A 21,091-nucleotide genomic window follows, 5' to 3' on the forward strand; every position below is an offset into this window, starting at 1 on the left:
CGGGGGCAGAACATATTTTCATTCTTTTGTCGGATACATAAAACACTCGAGAAGAGACATCTATTTTCAACTGAATTCCATGCGTTTGATTGAACACATTGAAGCTGAAATGGCAATGTGTTCTTTAATTGCCGAGTAAGGACCCTCAGAGGCTATGCGAATTAGCATTGTGAAGGACTCAGGTGAGTGGAAAATCGAAGCCCTTTTTTTTCATTTTTGTTTTACTTTTAAGAGTTGGGTTCGAGATGCCTATTGCAGGGTGCTCGGGAATACGAGGTACGCCCCTGCATTGGGAAGTTACAGTTTTCCGGCTCTGATCCGAAAATGGGTGAATATGGGGTTTTCTTTCCACTTGCATTTCTATAATGAATATTGCAAGATTTAAACAAATAAATAGGAAAAGCTGAGTGTTTGCGAACAAATAACCGCAGCATTGGAGAAGAATGACATACATTGCAGTTTAAATGAATTGCTTAATATAGCTGTGTGTGAGAAAGTCTGCAGTCTGGGTTAGAGGGGCCCCTCTTCGCGTGCACCATGTGCCAATATTAAGAGATGGGAAACCCACACACTCCCCGTATACTAGGGAATCCACTGCAGGCGAAAGTACTCCGAATTAAGGGTATTATTGATCTGGATATAAAAAGCTACATCATTTTAATGTGGTAAATGTATCATCTATAATCATGAGGCAGAATGAAAGAGACTGTCTATACTAAGGAAAGTCACGTCCAACTTGAGGACATGTAGTGAATGTGTGAAGCATACATTTCAGATGAGCCAGTCAGTGTGTGATTAAATAACGATAAAAAAGTTTAGGTCTGGCCTAGATATTGCCTAAGTGTTTGGGCAGCCTCATGTTTTCATTCTAAGAATAATAGAAATACCTCTCTCTCTCTCTCTCTCTCTCTCTCTCTCTCTCTCTCTCTCTCTCTCTCTCTCTATATATATATATATATATATATATATATATATATATATATATATATATATATATATATATATATATATATATATATATATATATATATATATATCCTTTCACCAAACAGTCTGTAACCGGTGCGCCAAAATTGCGGGTGCAATTTCCGAGACGAGGCCCAGTCCCGTGAAAATCTTTCAACAACAAGTTATGAAGAAACTGCACTCCTGAACACGAGGTTTTTTCGTTTTAAAGCGTTTTTATTCCATCAATGGAACAGCCACCATCACCCACCAGCGTTGGGTTCTTTCTCACGGTAATGTGAGTCCTTCTTCACTTTCAAAATATTTATAGGTTTCAGTTATAAAGCCAGAACAGTGCATTCTGGTTCTTGTATTTTTACAGGGACATCGATCGTCTTTCTCTCTTTTTTAATTCGTTTCAAGTGCAACTTTATCAAGTTATATATCATGCAAGCACATTAACTCTCATTTATAGTTTTAGTTATGATACATTTATCATTGTTATAAGATGCGGTTATTTCTGCATTCATTGTCATTTCAGAGTTGTATGTATTGTTGTTATAAAATATGTGCAATTAGTAAAGCATATATTTCCATTTCTTTTTGCAAAATGTTACAATCATTTGTTTAACAGATAGGTCTCGGTATAGTACCCAAGAGCTATTGTGCATCTGCTTAGAGGTATAGTACCTCACAACAATATCATTTACAGCTCAGAGATTTCTTATTTTTTCAAGTTTATGAATGTACATGCATTTCTTCATCCCCGTTCAGCCCATACGGGGTCTTCGTTTTGAAGCGAATTATGAGACGTGATTCCAATTTTCTCAATTTTAGGGTTCGGTTGCCGCCTCTTTCATTAGCTGGCACTGTAGCAATCCCAAAGTAACGAATGTTTTCCCAATTCGTTTGATGTTGTAGATGAAGGTGTTTGGAAATTGCATATGACATGTCTTTGTTGTGAATGGCCCTTAAATGTTCCAAGATGCACTTTTTCAAGGGGCAAATGGTGCTACCTATGTAGTGCATTCCACATGTGCATTCCAACATGTAGACTACATAGGATGTGTCGCAAGTGATCTTTTCTCTGATTTCAAAAGGTTTGCCTCTTCCATCTTTGAGTTTGGATATTGTTTTCCCGATTTTACAGGCTTTGCATTTGTTACAATGTACAAATCCCATTTGTTTCGGTGTCATCCATGTAGTTTTCTTCATTATCGAAAAGTGACTTTTGACCAATTTGTCTTTCAAAGAGGGGGCTTTTCGATATGTGATTTGGGTATATTTTCCAATCGATGTACCTATGTCTAGGTCTTTTTCCAAAACACTCCAATATTTGTTCAGAATCTTTTTGATTTTATAGCTTTCCTTGCTATATGTTAAAATCAATCTCGTTTTTGCTGTCTAGAAAGCTTTTGTGTGTCATTTCGTCAGTTGAACAGTTTCGTCGCATTCTAATAAACTCTCCATATGGGATACTTTTTAATAGTTTTGACGGATGGAAACTAGTTCCATGGAGAATGCTGTTTGTCCAAGTCGGTTTTCGGGAGATTTTGGTTTGAATCTCTTCATTTTCTATCTATACTTCGACGTCTAGGTATTGGATCCTTTTTGGACTTATGTTATAGGTATATTGTAATCCTACATCATTGTTATTAAGGAGTTCAAAATATTCTTTAAAATCATTTTGATTTCCATTCCAAATGATGAAAAGATCGTCGATGTATCTCAACCAAAGTTCTATTTTGCTCGTGTACTGTTCGAATTTTTCTTGCCACGCCACAAATTTTTCCCACCATCCCATAGTTATGTTAGCGTAGCTCGGTAAGAATGATATGCCCACGGCGGTGCCACGTCTTTGGTTGTACAGTTGGTGATTAAAGAGAAAAATACTGTTCTGTAAACACAATGTAATCATTTCGAGGAGCATTTTTGAGTGTTTCAATTCCTCAAAATTTCGTTGACGAAGAAAATATTCCACAGCCTTAAGACCTAGTTCATGATCTATCGATGTATATACGGATACAACATCAATTGTTATTAGTTGAAAACCTTTTTGCCATCCTGTATTAGCCAGTATCCGCAAAAAATCACCCGTGTCTTTTATATACGAGCTTAGATTTATCACTATGGGTGCCAAAAATGTGTCCACATAGATCGATACATTCTCATATAGTGAATCACAGCTGGAAACTATTGACCTCCCCGGTGGATTAATTAGTGTCTTGTGTATTTTTGGCAGAAAATAAATCGTTGGTATCACAGGACTATTGTTCAGCAAAAATGTAGCTTCATTATCGTTTAAGAGGCCATCTTGTTTCCAAATTTGTATCTTCTTTGCAAGATCTAATGTTAAATCATTGATAGGATTTGTTGTTAATTGGATATAATTCTCTTGTCTTGTAAGCTGTCTTTGGGCCTCCTCGATATAGTCTGTGGTATTCATTATTACTGCATTTCCACCTTTATCTGCAGGCTTTATTGTTATTTTATCATTTTTCATGAGATTTGTTAATGCACTGCGTTCTTTTTTGGTTAGGTTTTCTTTTTTGAGTTGATGTTTTCCATTTTGTCCAGTTCTGTCAATACAAGGTCATAGAATTGATCAATTTTGTTGCCAGGGCTTAGTATTGGACAGCATTTTGATTTGGATTTCAATCCCGATGTTGGATGTTTATCCATTCGGATTCCCAGATCTTCTATTATTTGTGTTTCTGTGGGAATCATTTCCTCAGGATTTGAAGTCATAGTAAAAATCGTTTGTATATTGGTAATATCTTCCATAGTCAGGATTTCCTGGTTCTGTCTACAGTCTGGAGTTAGAGAATTTCTGGTACCTGGATGTTTTGAAAAGAATTTCCTTAATTTAAAGTTTCTTATGTACTTATAAAGGTCAATCCTTGTCTCTACATAATCATGATGTTGTTCAGGACAAAAGGATAGGCCTTTACTGAGGACACTTCTTTCATCAGTGGTGAGGACGTGGTCAGAGAGATTGACTATAAGGTTGTCTTTCATTCTGGTGTTATTTACTTTCTCAACATTCTGTTGCGCAGTGGATAATTCTTTGTTTTTTCCTTTACCTCTTCGTGTTTTTCTCCTTCTTTTGATGTTGAGGCAGGACGATTTCCCTTCCCTCGACCTCATCCTCTCCCTCGTGTCCTTGGAGTTTGTTGGTCTAGGTACACTAGCTTCATCTCGTCTAAAAGATTTGTTCGTATGCTTTGATGTTGTCTTCGCTCATCTTCACTCCAGTCTGAATCTGATCCACTGATATATGGTTTATCTGTCTCTGTTACTGGCAACTTGCCTTGATGAAATTGTTTTTTGAGTCCATCGAACCGCTTAGCAAAGGTCAAGATGGAACCCATTTCATAATCCAACTCGTCTCGTTTGAATTTCCTTTGTTTGCGCATCTCTACTTCGTCTTCATATTTGTCTAAGTTTTTTTCCATTTCTTTACATAATTTATCACATTCTTCATCCTGATTTAATGCTTTTATTAGATCCTCTATAGTTCTGATTTCTTCGTGGAGTTCATCCACATCTATTATGGCATATTTAATAACCAAGAGAACCATATTCCTTGAGCAGCCCATGCTATTTTTGGCCCATTCTTCTAACATAGCAGGTCGAGTATCCGGGTGGTTAGGTAATGTGAATATTCTTAGACCTCTTGGGATGTGATCACATTCGATATATTTTTCCAGATTTAGAATTTCCCAAGTTTTTGATATTTCTTTCCTCAGCAATTTTTCTAGTTGGAAAAATAGTTGTTTCAAATTTTTTGGTCCTTGATCTTTTCCACTTGTTTCCTTCTCTTGTACTAATACTTGTGTGCCTTTTTTGAAAAGAGTTTCTGCTTTTAAGCTTCTTTTGTCGGCTCGCGCTTCCATTGTCGATGTCCTTTACTTTTTATCTCACTTAAAGGTGATGTTACCGTTCTGGCAGGTATTTCGCTTTCCTCGTGTTATTAGTCCCTATCTCAAAATTCTAGTTCCTTTCGAGATAGTATTACGCTACGGTGTCTTCTTGGCAAACTTCACAGTTTAGCGCTGAAATATTCACAACAGGTGATGGTGGCTGTTCCATTGATGGAATAAAAACGCTTTAAAACGAAAAAACCTTGTGTTCAGGAGTGCAGTTTCTTCATAACTTGTTCTTGAAAAAAAAAAATATATATATATATATATATATATATATATATATATATATATATATATATATATATTAAAAAAAATAATAACATATATATATATATATACAGAGAGAGAGAGAGAGAGAGAGAGAGAGAGAGATGTCCGTTTGGTCAGCCTTCTTCATCCATTGATTTGTTTAAGTTTCATTTAGTTTGTTTGCTTTTTCCTGCCCCCCTCCTGTTGTCCGCGTTGACTCTGCTCCGGCCCACTCCCACCGAAGTTTGTGTTGCCTTTCTTACCGCCACCGTCCAGTTGTCCATATTCACTTTTCTTCCACCCCTCTCCCGTTGTCCAAGTTGCCTTTGCACGTTGTCCCTCCTTTTACACTGCTCCACCTCAATCTCCATACACTGTACACCCTACTTGGCTTTTAAAATGTTACCCATACGTTTCTCCCCAACAATTCCTCGTTCCTTTACTGCACACCGTACCATACCATTCCCCATGCATAATAAATACACATTTCCTCATTATCCACTACACCCGGCTATTTCCTTTCCCGGTACACTGGTTCCAACTTTCTCCATGTTGCTGCCCTTCCCATTTCTCTACACGAAGCTGTACAGTGCTATCACCCTGCCACCTACCTGTGCCACTGCCTGCCCCTTTGTGCAAATTTCGCCCAATCATTTCCTTCACACTCATTTTTGTCATGCCCCTTACTATCCTCCTTGCACACTGCTCCCTTTCCTTCCCTTGAAACTGCCTAGTTTCTTTTTTGGTCATTTTATTTTGGCTTAAGTTGCACTTGCAGTCATATTTACTTGCTTCTAGGTTCCAATGTGGCCAAGTTGTATGTGACTTGTGCCGGACTGGTTAGTTTTGATTGCCAGCTGAGAATCTGATATGACAGGGTTACAGTGGGCAGGCGCTTGTCTTTCGGTGCTGTGAGGGGGCAGCTGGTGTTTTCTTGACACCATCCAGTAAGGGTTTATGAAGCATCTCATGCAACAATCTTATGAGGGATATTTATATCTGTGTATTATATGCAAAATACAAGCAAGAGTACATTACATTCATGAAAGAAAAGAAAGCAGAGAATGAAGCTTTATTTATGGACCAGGTGGGTTATTGGTCTCGAACTATTTTAGCAATAACCTTTTGAAGCAAGGGTCAGCTCAAACACCTATTGGTCATTTCAGAGCTAGCAGGTGGAGCATAGATACAAGATTAATAGGCAGACTGCAGTAGTAGTTTTTTTACTCCTATATTGCAGATCCCTTTATCTATCTATCTATCTATCTATCTATCTATCTATCTATCTATCTATCTATCTATCTATCTATCTATCTATCTATCTATCTATCTATCTATCTATCTATCTATCTATCTACATATCTATCTATCTAGCTATCGAACAGTGGGTTTGCCTGGAGGCTCATGAGGTATTTATTAATTGAAGTTTTTGTCAACCCCTAACATGTCATTGGTAAAATGCCTTCAGTTACTTTGCATATCACCTCTGATGGCAAGCTTGGAGCGTTCTACAGTTTTGTAAATTTGTACTCCATCCAGGTTTCAGTGAGATTTGGCATGGACTCAGGAGTCTGAAAGCAGAGGCACAGCGTATTTATTCATTAGCCAGCCCCCAAAACATTTCCCCCCACTGGTGACACCAGTCGGTGGAAGCCGTTTCACTGAACTGCCTGAAATTGAATGGCAGCAAGACCGAGGTGCTGGTGGTGGGAGGCGAAAAGTCAAGCTGAACCTCGGAATGGTGGCCCCCGAGTCTGGGCCCTACCCCAACCCCGTGTACCGCGGCGAAAAATCTGGGGATCTGGGTGGACCCTACTCTCTCCTATGACGGACACATTAGACGCGTAGTTGGGAAATGTTTTGGAGTATTAAAAAACTGCGGATAACGCTGGATCTCAACCCATTAGGGGCTAGGAAGACGATGATACATGCTCTTATTACATCTCATCATGACTAAGGGAACATACTCTATCTGGGAGCCACGGCTAAGGGCCTTGGGAGACTACAGGTTCTACAGAATGCTGCCGCCCGGCTGGTTCTTATGCAGCCCAGGAGTGCGGCCTCAAAAAAGGCCCTTGACTCACTGAATTGGCTCCTAGTCAAGAAAAGAGTTATGTTCAAGACGTTACTCACCTGTCACCGTATCTCTCAGAAGGTTGGCCCAGCCTATATGAGAAACCTGGTCACCAAGTATGTTCCTAGCAGGGCTCTTAGATCTAGTGGGACTGGGCAGTTGGTAATCCCTAAGGTAAAGAAGGACAAAATGGGAGGTCGCTCTTTCCGGGTCCTGGCTGCTCAAAACTGGAATAAGCTCCCTCTAAAACTAAGGCTTGAAAGCTCGGAAACTAAATTTAGAAAGTTGCTGAAAACTTTCTTGTTCACTGCTTAGCACGAGTGGCCTTCTGTTGCGGTAATTGCCACCTCCCTCTCACTTAGCGCGGGGACACGCCGAGATGGCGTAACTATGTGCTTTATAAATTTCTTTATTATTATTGAAAGGAGAGAGAATTACTTACAAATCAGCCCACAACTTTTCAATGCAGCTAATTCTTGACATTTGATATTTTGAAGAGAGCACGCCATTTACTTTTACTTGTATTGCAACTCAACCGTAGGGAGGACCCAAGAAGTGTGCATTATTGCAGGGCTGGAGAATTGAAATACAGTCCACAAATGACTGAACAAAATTAATGTTTCAAGCATATAAGGTACAGAACAAATAATATCTTATTGGTTATAGATATAAAGTAACTAAAAGGCTTGTAACACTTTCTTAATATAACTTTTCAACATGTTGCAAAGGATCCTTTCTGCTCAGCAATATAGTTTAAAGATATAGGCAAAGCCAATACATCTGGCTAAAGGCTTAAAGGGCCCCAAAAGCAATACCTATTTGCTATGACAATGCTTGCTTTTTCTCCTGGGAAGTAGATCTTGGCACTCATCTCAAAGTGACATAGACTCGTGCCAGAGGGCTCTTATGTTATATTTAGGCACAGTGCCCAAACACCTGTTTTTTACAAAATGCTAATGCAATGTAAGTCTTTTACCATTTGTTTTCTGCAATCATTTCAATATTGCAGACATGTTTCCCAGTAAAATTGCAAATTCTTTTCGCAACAGTCTGGTGCATGGATATTAAAGCTATGTTCCTCGTACTCAGATGCCTGGTAGCTTATCTGGAAAGAGTGACTGGCTAAAAGCCGAGTCTAAAGCCTGGTTTTCAAGGGTTTGAACAGTGGCGGCTCCTTCGCTACTGCGGAGGAGCGTCGCCCCACTGCTCTAGCAGCAGTGTGAAAAGGAAAACAAAAATAATAATAACTAATGTTATTATCGTTTTCTTTTTCCTTCCTGCTCAGGTGCGGGGTGGAAGGGCCGAGCTAGTTAGCACAGGGAACGAGTGTAAAACACACTCTAAAGTGCTCATGACGGTTTGACTGGCCCAAGAGGACCGATCAAACAGTTGTGCGCACTTCGCATCTTCCCCATCAGGCTGCATTACATAGCCTGGGGAGGAACATGCAAAGCCTCCGAGCCCCTGACTGAGTGCCGCACCACAGAGCTCAGACTAATCACAACGCTGATTAAGTCAGCGTTGTCATTAGACAGGGGCTTCTGGGAGGCTGGGAGCTTCCTGTTGCGGCATGGAGGAGATGGAGCAGAGGCGGCAGCACCCAGCAGCATTCAGGTAAGTGAGGTTCTTTTTTTTATCCATCCCTCCATCCACACATCACCTGATCTCTCCATCACTCACCCACTCACATGTCCACCGCTCAAATTAATTTCATATCTCCCTATACTAATTGACCACTAATCCTCTTTGGGTTCCGGAGTAGCGTGCTACTCGCCGAAAAGCCTCGTCAGAGGTAGTAAGCGCTACATAAATGTAATTAAAATTACAAAGTCATTTGCCTACATGGACTGAAATAACATGAGGGCTAACGTGTGTTATTACCTCTCCTGTAGCACAACCAATTTTTTTGTTGTGTAGCTAATTGTTTTTCTCTGCTTGCTACTTCCTGATGGTCACATTAAAGCACTACATAAGCAGAGAGCGGGTGACATTGTGGCAGATCTTGAAGTGCTGATCTGCTACATGAGCATTCTGAAATGTTTCCGAAGCTCAATGGTTATCTCTATGGTCTGAAAAATGTATTTATGAATGTTTGAGTTGGCTCTTTGTTCATACATTCCTTGAGAGGAATCCCTACAACCACACTTTTGGAATTACTCTACTGAAGTGCTGTCCTCACTCGATCATTGGCTCAATGCTGGTTCACTACTGTTATGATTTAAGATTAAAAAGGAGGCCAAATACCTAAATCAATGCAACTCTAGGTCTGGTTTGATACCGCAATTGTCTCTTAGACCTATTGCTAATATTTCTTTAAAATATACATAGAGGGGCCATTGGCTTCATCCAGAAGATAATTATTTTTCACCACATGTTATTGGCTGTTTGATGTCTCGTGGTGTGCTTGCATTGCAATGCACAAGGGATTATTTACATATCAAAAGAAGCCGAATCATCACACAAAATATTTTCCCTATACATGCATTTGAAGTAACCGGGCGTTTTACAAATCTTGTGTGTGAGTCACACATATATATATATATATATATATAAACAGATATGTTTACAGACACACACTTACACCGGGGTCCACAATCCAGTGGCTTTAAACAAACCAGGCATTGTCAAGGCCAGTATGCCTTCATTTACAAATGGACAAATGCAGTTTGCAGGTATTATAACATCAAAGCCAGACTTATAGGATTTGCCAATGCTTGTTAATATTATGATATTAATAAAGGACTGTGCTTTTCCCAGTGTTTTCAATCTCTTAGAATAGGTAGACTAGAACATCTTAATGTGGAATAGGAACTGGTAAATTAACCCGGAGTGAATGTAAAATGCATTGCCAGAAATCTTTGTTGTGATATTGCTTTATAAAAACTTCTTATCTATGTTTCCTTTCAGTCAAGAATCAAAGGCAGCCAATTTACAGGAAAATCCTAATCAACCCAAAGAAAGTAAGTGCCTCATTTGGAGTCCTTATGCAAAAGTTTCTGTTAAAAATGTGTAATTCTGTCAGCGGCAACACCACATCTGACAATGTCATTTCTTCATTTAAAACAAACATAATGAAAAGCTGTTATGAACCTGAATTAACTGTACATAACTGTACGGTATACGGAATATAGGGCATTACTGTTTTGCAGTGGCAAATTCCAAAGCGGTATGCAACAATCTTGGGCACCAAAGAATAACTTTGAGTTTCATTATCAATTACAGAATTCAAAACCAATCTCTCCGACGTTTGCCTTTATCGGAAACAAATTAGGAATGATGTGCAGTAAAGCGTTTACTGTATTTTTCTGCATTGTGTCCAGCATAATTACCGCCTACCTTTAGCTGATGGCAATATGTATGACTTGTTAGGTTTGACTTGTTTCCATTAGGGACAGACGAGGTATAGAGATTTTCCCTAGAACTGGTCCTGAAAAGCCGAACCTCTAACTGGCGCTATCCATAAAAACCACCTACCGTCCAATGCTTAATTCATGCCAGTGATTGCAGATGAGAGAGTCACCGGCCCATATTTTTGGAGATCTGGACTTATTTTTCCTCATCAAACTGACACATAGGGGGTCATTAGGATGATGGGCGGACTTTGTCCGCCCGTCATTCTACCGGTGAAAGGGACCGCCCGCCATAAGGGTGGGGGTCCCGTGGCTAGCATTAGGATGTGCCGCCACAGTGGCAGGCGCATCCTGCATTCCTACCATTGTGGCGGGCGGTGCACTCAGCACCGCCCACCACAATGGAAGGAAGACATGCTGAGCACTTCCATGCACAGCATGGAACTGCTGGGGGGGTACCATAGGTAGCCCCCATGTGCACCCTCACCCCCCCGGAGTCCATGGGGACCCGCATCGGGCCCCCAAAGCAGACTCTGCATGCCTTTCCGCGACGGCAATGCCGCCATAGAAAGGCATCTGAAAAAGCACATTGTAATATGGCTGGCGGTGTCTGATAGACACCGCCACCATATAAACCCTTTTCCGCCCCAGTCGCAAGGCGACCGGGGCAGAAAAGAGGCGGACGGTCTTTCCGTCCGCCGCGGACCCATCAGCCATACTAATATGGCGGGGGGTAATTCCGGCTAGGATGGCGGGCGGATCGCCCCCGCCAGGCCGGAGGTGGCTACCGCCGGCCTGGCGGGGGAAATCCTCCCGCTATCCTAAAGGGGGCCATAGAGAGGAAAAGGCAGAAAAGGGAAAAAACGGCGGAACAAAATGATAGGAGAGCAATGACAATGGGAGGAAAACGAGGGGGAAGAAGACCTTGCAAAAGCGAAATAAAAGATGCGGGAAGTGTAAGAAAGAGGCATAAAGTAGACAAAAGTCTCAGCATGTTAATCAGCAGTAACCCCTGTCAATAACTTATGCATTTTTTAACAAATGATGTTAAACACAGTGAACAAAAAAAAAATTCCACAAGCATTCCATAAAAAAAAAACATTCTGCAACAATACGAGGTTAAGAAAATTTGAAACACTGTCTCACGGGACTAGAATCTCGAGGAAGGAAGCTGTGTGCACAGCCAGTTCTCATTTCAGCACCCCTGGCTGGCTCAGCAACCAGTTGTTTCAGATGATGGGGGTAGCAGCAACATGCAAGAGCCCAGCAGCGCGTGAAAGACTAACTTTCCATCTTAGCCAGACCACCGTAACAAAACACCTTCAAAGCACAAGAAGAGTCCAACTGAAAGTCACAGCAATAACATAGAAGAATTACACAAAACCAGAAAGAAATACAAGTGTGAATGAAGGGATTTTCTGGGAAAGACACTACAAAGTGTGTGCAATATCTGAGAGCTTTTTTGAAAGTCATTTGTGACAATATTTCCATGTTGCAAATTCTACCTGAAGTATGGAATAAAATCAGCAGACGTTAAAACATTTATACCATTGGACCTAACATAACATGGGACCATTCACTGGGTGGACCATCTTTAAAAGAAAAAAAAGCTTAGAGATTACATGGGTCATGTAATGCTTAAGAGTCAGATACATTTGGTAAGCTGTTTGTTACAACACAAAGGTGCCTTTGGACTTGATTTAGAAATTATCAGATGGGGCACTCCCTCACAAATGTGAAAAATATCTTATCCAGCTTATGATAAGTGCATTATATTCCTTGGCACTTGTAAAGGGGCAGACGGATATCCATAATGTTTCTGACAGAGTATCCGCCCCCAAACTTTAAATTGAGTCATTCATCTAATATGAGTATCCTTCAGGTCATGTTACTTACATCCTTCTTATCATGCCTTTCATTGCACAATGCAAGGTTTTTTTTAAACAATGTTCTTCATTTGTTGGCTTTTAGGTACCCATCATAATAAAATACACTCAACAAAGTATATAAGCACAATAAATATCTACTCAGTTGCCTCATGAAGTTTATCTCCAAATCAGATTCTCAGAGCTAAGTTTGGGGAGCCATGGTGGCACAAGCATCAACAAAGCTTATAACCCCAACAATCATTACATATTAGCCAAAGTACATTCAGAGGAAATGGTAGCAAGTTATCACTGCTTGCCAGAAGGGGTCATGTAACCACAGCAAATTGGCAAGGGGCCCCAGAACTTTTCTTATTTCTTCTGAAAAGTTTGATTTACAAATCCCATTTTCTTCATTAAAGTGCACCAATCCTTATGGTATTACTTATGGTTACTCTACTTAAGATTACTCACAAACTACTGCTTAAGATTACACATCCAGAATAATGCAGTGTTTTGCTTTGCAACCATTTGAAATTTTGTTCCGAAGGACATACTTACCTTATATTTAATTCAGAGATCTATCCAGGGTAAAGTATAGGAACATTTTCCCTATACTTTTACCTTACCATACAGAGATCTCCACCCCGACTGCAGAGATCCCCATATGGTAAAGAATAGGAAACTTTCCCCCTGTACTTTATCATACAGAGATCTCTGCTCTGACTGTGGAGTTACTCTATGGTAAAGTATAAGGAAAAGTAAAAGAGTTTATTTACCTTGGAAAAAAATAGTAAACATATTTTTATGTTAAAAATTAAATTAAATTTAAAAAAATCTCACGTTTAAATTAAAAAACTGAATCCCCACCTAAGTAAAAAAATATATATATTGTGCATTAATAATTATTAAAAGTGGTGTACTGAATTAATTAAAAGTAATGTAATTATATTGTATTATATGTAATCTTACATTAATTGTCAATGCTAACAAGTTGTTAAGATGTTTTATAATTAAATAAATATGTATTTTTAAAATATTTTTTACAATAAATACATTTACATTAAAATGTATAAATGTCCATTAAATACTATTTGTATCTTGCTGATATTTCTTCTGATTTAAATAACACTAATTTGCACTCACCCTCAGTGGGCGGTTTTAATGTCTCCCAACCTTAGTACGCTGACGATATTGTCCTGCTGAACTACACAAAGGTGGGCCTGCAGCGGTTAATTAGTAAAACTGATTTGTATGCGTTGTCCTATGTGTTAAAGGTCAACTTAAGTAAAATAGTTCAAGTTCAAGTTCAGAGATTTGTATAGCGCACTACTCACCCAGAGGGTCCCAAGGCGCTTGTGGGAGGAGGGGGGGTACTTTACTTTTCGGATATCCAGGTTTTAAGTTGTTTTCTGAAGGAGAGGTGGTTCTGTGTAAGGCGGAGGTGGGTGGGGAGAGCATTCCATGCAAACTATGTGTAGTATTCTGGGTTTAGTATTTATGTTACTGCACTTCTCTGCATCTAGCTACTCAGCCAGTGTGAGTGTTCCAGGTTAGAATGTGAGTGTGATTGACATGGATGGAATGCTTGGGTGACTGGTATGAGGGTTGGCAGTTAGAGTATGGGCTGAGTAGCTAGGAGGCTGCTCCTGGTGGGGCTGCTTGTTCCAGAGTTACACTTCCTGTTATCTTGTATATGGCTGAATAAACCTACTTCATAACTCATCTACATCTGCCTCGGCTACATCATTACATGTATGTATGGACCAACATACTACATTATTCTTGGCGACGATCTGGAGACTTTCCTGCGCAGAGCATGCCATTAAAAAGAGTTGGGAGTATCCTGCAACTTAAGTGGAACAAGCATCTAAAATCTCAAGAAGAAGGAATCTCTACAAGCACGAAAAGTAGCCCCACCAGTGCCGAACACCAGGCAGCCCTAATCAAGTTGTGCTGTCAAGTCATCTTAAACAAGGTTTCTGCGTAGAAAATCATCACTGAAGCTGCCTATGTGACGCAAAAAAAAAAACATCTTTAGCAACAATCCTCATCTATTCTCAATGGAAGCAAGCAGTGTCAGCATTGAACTTTAAAAGTGGAACCAAGGTATTTGGTGTCTGTCTGCGTTAAGGAACTAGTGCGTTGATAATGACTTTCTTTTTAACTCAAGACGTTGGATGTGTTACCATCATCGTGTGTGTGTGCTCATCCGTACTAGCGCTGACTGTGGCAACAATTTAAACCATGTTCCTGCATTTCTGCCGCTTCAAGTAATAGGCGTCATCTTGTGTTAAATAATTGACTGCCTCCTTCTGTGGCCGTACTTTCTGTTGCTCAGTGGAAGAAAAGCGTACTAAATTTTGCAGGGGGACGCTTTAAATGTCGAGTAACGTAATGTACCTGTTTTAGTCAGGAGGCTATCTGCTTACTTGGAGCCAGTATTTCCGTTGGTCAGGAGCTCCTTTCCTCTCCTCTGCCTGTTTGTTTTGGTGACGCAATCGAACCTTGCAGGAGGGTTCAGTCAAGAGGATCCGTCATGTTCTTTGTCACCCACACGTCAGCACGGCAGCATGTTTCTTCAGTGTACCACCGTGAGCCACCCGGAGCAACGTAATGAGCGTGCCGCCATCTTTACCATGGCAACGCAGTCAGTTCTCTAGAAACGCGGCGCAAGTTGTTGTCAGTCGTTCGTCACTGAGAGACTGTGTCTGCGTTCAATTTCTTTCTGGCTGATTTCATTTTTGTGTACGGCGTTGCCAAGATGACGCGTGATGGAATTGAGTCTTTGTGAAGCCTGACAGCAGCAAAGAGCGGACCGGCAGCAGCGAAGAGCGGACAGCGTTGCTTTTGTTGTTGTGGTAGCAGCGTTGCCAAACAATGGAAAAATCCTCGAAATGGCCGTCCGCAAGGTAGGATTACGCTGTTACAGTACCTGCAGCTCCGGATTTTTGATTTGTTTTCATAGACTTTGACACTGTACTTTACTCCCAGTTTCTTTGCTGAGTTCTCTCCATTATCTTTAGTTATTTTGTCTACATCTCACATGCTGCAAAGTTCTTGGGAAGTACCTTAGCGAAGTTTTTCTTCGGGATTGTCATCGAAACATCAACATTTTCAAAGGCCTGTTTTTCTTCCCGGTGACTGGCACACCTATGACTATGTTTAATCTACAAGCATGTTTTAAGTTTCACATTAACCTACGAGCATGTTTATTCTTGAAGAAATATTCTAGAAATGTGTGTGCAATTTATCTGACATGCTTTTACGACTGTGTCACATTTCTTATGTGGTGATTAGGGTTCTCTTACCCTCATTTATGTGTTTAGTTTGGTTCATGAGTTCTCTTACTCATGTCTGCACAAAAGTTTTGCTTAAGGGTTCTTTCACCCTCATATCTGTATTTAGTTTCGTTCATGAGTTCTCTTACTCATGTCTGCGCTAAGTCTTGGTTAAGGGTTCTCTCACCCTCATTTGCATCTTTGTATCCCTGTTTTTGGGATGGGTTTGGGTTGTAGTCCCATTTCCCCTCATGGTCCTTACCATTAGTTAACCCTCATGTCTGGGTTATAGGGTTTAAGTCTTTGTTTGGGACTTTATACCTTCTCTACCTGTGTTGGACACCTTGTTGTACGTTATTGCGTGCATGTCACACTGTGCAAATTTCTCTTTTGTGTCCAGTGTGTAAGACGCCCTGTGCATCACATTTCTCTCTTTGTCTTGTGTGTAAGCTCACTGTGCTTCACCTTTTCTATGTGTCTGTTTGACACATTGTGCTGCACCTGTCCGTGCCGCGTGTGTGCTTGGGTCCTGTCCCTTGTTACACCTTCTCCTTTTTGGTTATGTGTAACCCCATATTTTCTCAGTTCCTCTCATGAGGGGTGGAAATTTTGCCGCATTGTGCTGCACCTTCTTGTGCCGCGAGTGTTCTCAGGTCTGTCCTTTGTAACACCTTCGTCTATGGGTAGCCCCATATTTTCAGTGTTCCTCACTTGAGGGGTGGAATTTTTGCCACATTGTGCTGCACTATCTTGTGCTGCGTGTGTTCTTAGGTATTTCCTCTGTTACACCTTCATTCATGGGTAGCCCCATATTTTCAGTGTTCCTCACATGAGGAGTGGAATTGTTGTGCCACATTGTGCTGCACCTTCCCGTGCTGCGTGTGTTTTCTTGGGTTTGTCCCTCGTTACACCTTCGCTTATGGATTAGTCCCATGTTTTCTTAGTTCCTCTCTTGAGGAGTGTCTTTTGTTTGCCACTGTCTACCTTCGTGAAGACGTTTTCTTCATGTTAGGTCTTACTCACTTGTTGTTTGTGAGTTTGTCTCTCATATATCATTTTTCTTTTTCTTCAGTATTAAAGGAGGAGGATGGTGTCAGTGTTAGTGTTTACTGTCTCTTTCTTCCTTCTTTCTTGGCTTTTGTCTGTTTACCCTCTCGTGGTGTGAAGTCCTTCTCATCCCTGGGTTTACGGATAAATATTACGATTGTATACTTTGATTGTGGATAGTTTTCTTCTCCGCTCTCTGGTTCTCTTTTGTTTTCCAATTCGAGAGGGAGAGGATGTGTAGTATTCTGGGTTTAGTATTTATGTTACTGCACTTCTCTGCATCTAGCTACTCAGCCAGTGTGAGTGTTCCAGGTTAGAATGTGAGTGTGATTGACATGGATGGAATGCTTGGGTGACTGGTATGAGGGTTGGCAGTTGGAGTATGGGCTGAGTAGCTAGGAGGCTGCTCCTGGTGGGGCTGCTTGTTTCAGAGTTACACTTCCTGTTATCTTGTATATGGCTGAATAAACCTACTTCATAACTCATCTACATCTGCCTCAGCTACATCATTACATGTATGTATGGACCAACATACTACACTATGCTAGTGGCAAAGGGCATAGCAACTCTCTCAAAATTCAGTATAGAAGGGACCGGGTTGGAGTCAGTTTTGGAGTACAAATATTTGGGGGTAATATTAGATACAAGTGGCTCATTTAAGAACCAGTGGCTGCACTACAAAGCAGGAATAACACATTAATCATACATTTGCTTCCCTACAGAATAGCTTAAAAGATTTGCCCCTCAAGCCATTGGTACAAGTTATGACAGCCAAACATGTTCCATCTCTAACATATGGTGTGAGATTTCAAGAGGTAAGGCAGATAATATCATAGATAAGCTTGTGACAGGGACTTACCGTCGCCTGTTCAATCTCCTACAGCAGGTCTCGCTGCTGGCACAAATCCGATTAGAGTTTGGCCTGGGAAGACAATACTTAAATAGCTTAGGGGCATATTTGAAATTTAGTCACAAACTTAGAAACAATAATAGTTCCACTCTTATGTCAGTTTTTGTGAGACAATAAGAGATCGTAAACACACAAAGGCTCATGAATATTTCAATTTGGCCAATTTCTCGACTCCCCTTGCCCGTAAAAATCATTGATAAGGCCATGAATGCCCAGCTCAGTAATTTTCTTCATTGCAATATTGTACTTGATCCTACCCAATATGGGTTTAGAGCCGATCATAGTACGGAATCAGCTTTACTTAAATCTTGCGATGAGGTATGGGAGGCTTTGGACTGTGGTGGGAAAGCTATACTAATAATGTTAGATTTATCAGCTGCCTTCGACACGGTCCATCACAAAGTTTTGATCGACCGCCTTTCGGAGGTGGGGGTACAAAAAGTTGCTTAGAAACTCCTTCACTCCTTCCTATGAGAGAGATCTCAAAGGGTCGACTTGGATAACAACAAATCTCAGCCTTTCAGCCTGCCTTGTGTGGTGCCTCAGGGGTCGTCACTGAGCCCTACGCTCTTTAATATCTATGTGATATCCCTGGCAGCCCTGATTAGATCGTTTGGTTTTCAGTTGACCTCTTACACCGACGACACTCAAATTGTGCTATCCTTCAATGATGGACAGGTAAAAGAAACAGGAGTTCGCTTTCATGACTGCATGAGGGCTATTGCAAGCTGGATGTCGGCAAATTGTTTAAAACTAAACTCCAACAAAACTGAGGTGATTGTTTTCGGTAACAACCCTCATGTATGGACCCCAGACTGGTGGCCAACAGATATGGGAAACCATCCTCTCCCACTCCTAAAGTGAAAAAACTTAGGTGTAATTGTGGACAATTAACTGACTTTCTATGACCACATTAGTTCAGTCGTATCCTCCTGTTTCCTGATTTTGCGAACTTTAAGGAAAATAAAACCCTATCTCTCGGATGTTAACTTTAGGACAGTTGCCACAGTCCTTGTAATGTCACGCTTGGACTAATGTAATAGCATCTTCCTGAATGCCCAAAAATAACTTCTCAATAGGCTTCAGATAGTCCAAAATGCAGCTGCTAGACAACTGTCTGGCATACCAACATTTGTTTCGGTCCGAGGAGAATTAACTCGGTTACATTGGCTCCCGGTGAAACAAAGGGTTTGTTTCAAGGCCCTTTGTATAGCCTTTAAGGCCTTAATGGTATTGGCCCCGATCATCTGAGGCAAAGGTTCAAATAGTACATTCCCATTCGAACCCTGCGATCTATGGGAGCTAAATATGTCCAAATACCCACCTTAACAAAAAAAAAATGTTGGGGAGGAAAAAGCTTTGTTACCTGCACATCCAAGGCTTGGAACGAGTTGCAGTTCCACCTGAGGAATGCTAATAATCTTCTCTCCTTTAGAAGGGGTCTGAAAACCTGGTTGTTTTCTCATTAACCACTTCGACCAACGTTTAGGCTGAACTCAGCGCCAGGACACCCAAGGGTAATCGCTCGCTTCTTATAAATTCAATTAACATAACATAACTCCAGCCTGGAAGATATTTGCCATATAGTTTGTAGTTGCCCAGCCCTAATAGCTGAATGCAGAAGTCTGTTAAGACAGGACTTTGATCATTATGCGATCCATACACGCCGCCTAGCAGTAATAGCTGGCCTGCAGGGAGAAGATTTACAATTTACCAGAAGATTCTTAAACTTTGTATATTTTGCAGAGGGGAAATTATCTGAATGTGCTCAATAAAGGGCTTCACTTCTTATCATCCTATTAATTTAGGAATAAACCGTCTGGAAGGGCAGATACATATTGTAAGTGTTTAACTGCGTGCTCATTACATGAGCATCTGGAATAATGTGTAATAATTAGGGCTAAGCACTGTCAAGCCTTGAGATGATTTTACAAAAGGCACATTCACTTTAAAACATTACATGTGGTAAGCTCACCTCGTTTAATGCCAGGGGCTACTAATAAGCTGGCTAAGACTCTCCGTGCGCCATACCATAGAACTGAATAGGATTACTCATAGCGTGTAGCATGATTAGTAATCAACAGAGGAAACAGGGCTCTTTAGGCAAAGCGGAATAGGTGGATCATGTTTTTTGTAAATGCACTTTACTAGTAGGTTTTTAGACAGTTTTAACAAGATGAATTAAGTATTTTTACCATGGGAATAACCCTTATTTTAACTGTGCTTTTACAAAGTTGTCTAACAGTGATATTATGTATGAAATGTGTACAAATGTGTCATAGTGTAAATTCTTATTAACTGAACAATACATTTCATCATTCATTCACTTATTAAATACATGTATACATTTAGATTTTTAACTATTCAAAATAATTTATGTTAATTAAAAATTATTTATTATGGGGTTTTAATTAAGGCTCTACCTTTCTTGATCACTATGGGAGGGTATTGCACTACCAGTGGTTCGCCATGGATGGTGCTTGATTTAATTTGGTTCTAAGCTGGAGTAATTTACTACTGTTTTGAGTCATTTATTAGCAGCACTGCTTTGCAAGGGCTGTTTGTGAAAAGGAATGGGCTTAATCTTTTCTGAGTGGGTAAAAATCCCTAAGTAAACCCCTCCCTATCACTCTTTTGACCCCTCCTTACTTCTACGTAAACCCCTCCCCTTTAGTAGTAAGCATTCCCACTATACCCCCACATTACAACTAAAACGCATACTTACAGTCAGGGTGGAGATATTCGCACAGAAAAAGATAAGTGAGGCGGAGGCAGAAACTCCTCATGTAGGATTGTGAATAGCGTTTTGTAAAATCTTTGTGGTACTATTGTAGTACAACCAAACGTACTGCAAAATGCAGTTTGTAAATTAGCCCGAAGTGTTGATTTCAGGTTGTCATGGCATCAGAACAATGAAAAATGCAGAATATGCTATTCCTATTTACACTCCAGGTAAACAACACTAGTGTACCTAGGTGTAATACCGGCCGCTTAAAATATTTAAATTTCGGAGCAAGAGCCCTGACCCACCAACAAGGGTGACATGCTTCATCATTGGGCAGCTCCTCCTTGGGCCGGCGCTGAAATGCCCAAAGGACCACTGAAAAGGGCCCTTTGCCAGGGTTCTTTTACTTATCTGGCTGTTAATTAAGTTTAACGGAATATGAAAGGCTTTTTCTGAACGTGTAGATTAGTGAGGAAAGTGGGAAAAAAATTAACTTAGGAACCCTACCATAATTATTTATTAGTTTGCCGGCATGATGCTTAAACACGCCACCCATGTTGGTGGGTGAGGGCTTTTGCTCCGAAGTTTAAATATTTTCACTGACCTGCATTTCTCCTAGGTACACTAGTGTTGTTTTCCTGGAGTGCAAATAGAAACAGCATATTTTGCATTTCTTAACAGTTTTGGGAGTGTGTACACTGGACCTTCATTACTCCATG

The 21,091-nt window shown here is 40.5% G+C and overlaps 1 protein-coding gene across 1 annotated transcript in view; it reads left to right on the plus strand.

Annotated features, from left to right (window-relative positions):
- LOC144762615 (chitin synthase chs-2-like) overlaps positions 1 to 21,091 on the plus strand; it is a 693,194-nt gene that overhangs the window by 584,414 nt on the left and 87,689 nt on the right. The window contains exon 14 of the mRNA XM_078647842.1: positions 10,102 to 10,154. Coding sequence (XP_078503968.1) covers positions 10,102 to 10,154 — 53 coding nt within the window. The remainder of the gene's footprint in view (positions 1 to 10,101; positions 10,155 to 21,091) is intronic.

This window comes from Lissotriton helveticus, chromosome 6, assembly GCF_964261635.1.
Source record: "Lissotriton helveticus chromosome 6, aLisHel1.1, whole genome shotgun sequence".
NCBI lineage: Eukaryota > Metazoa > Chordata > Amphibia > Caudata > Salamandridae > Lissotriton > Lissotriton helveticus.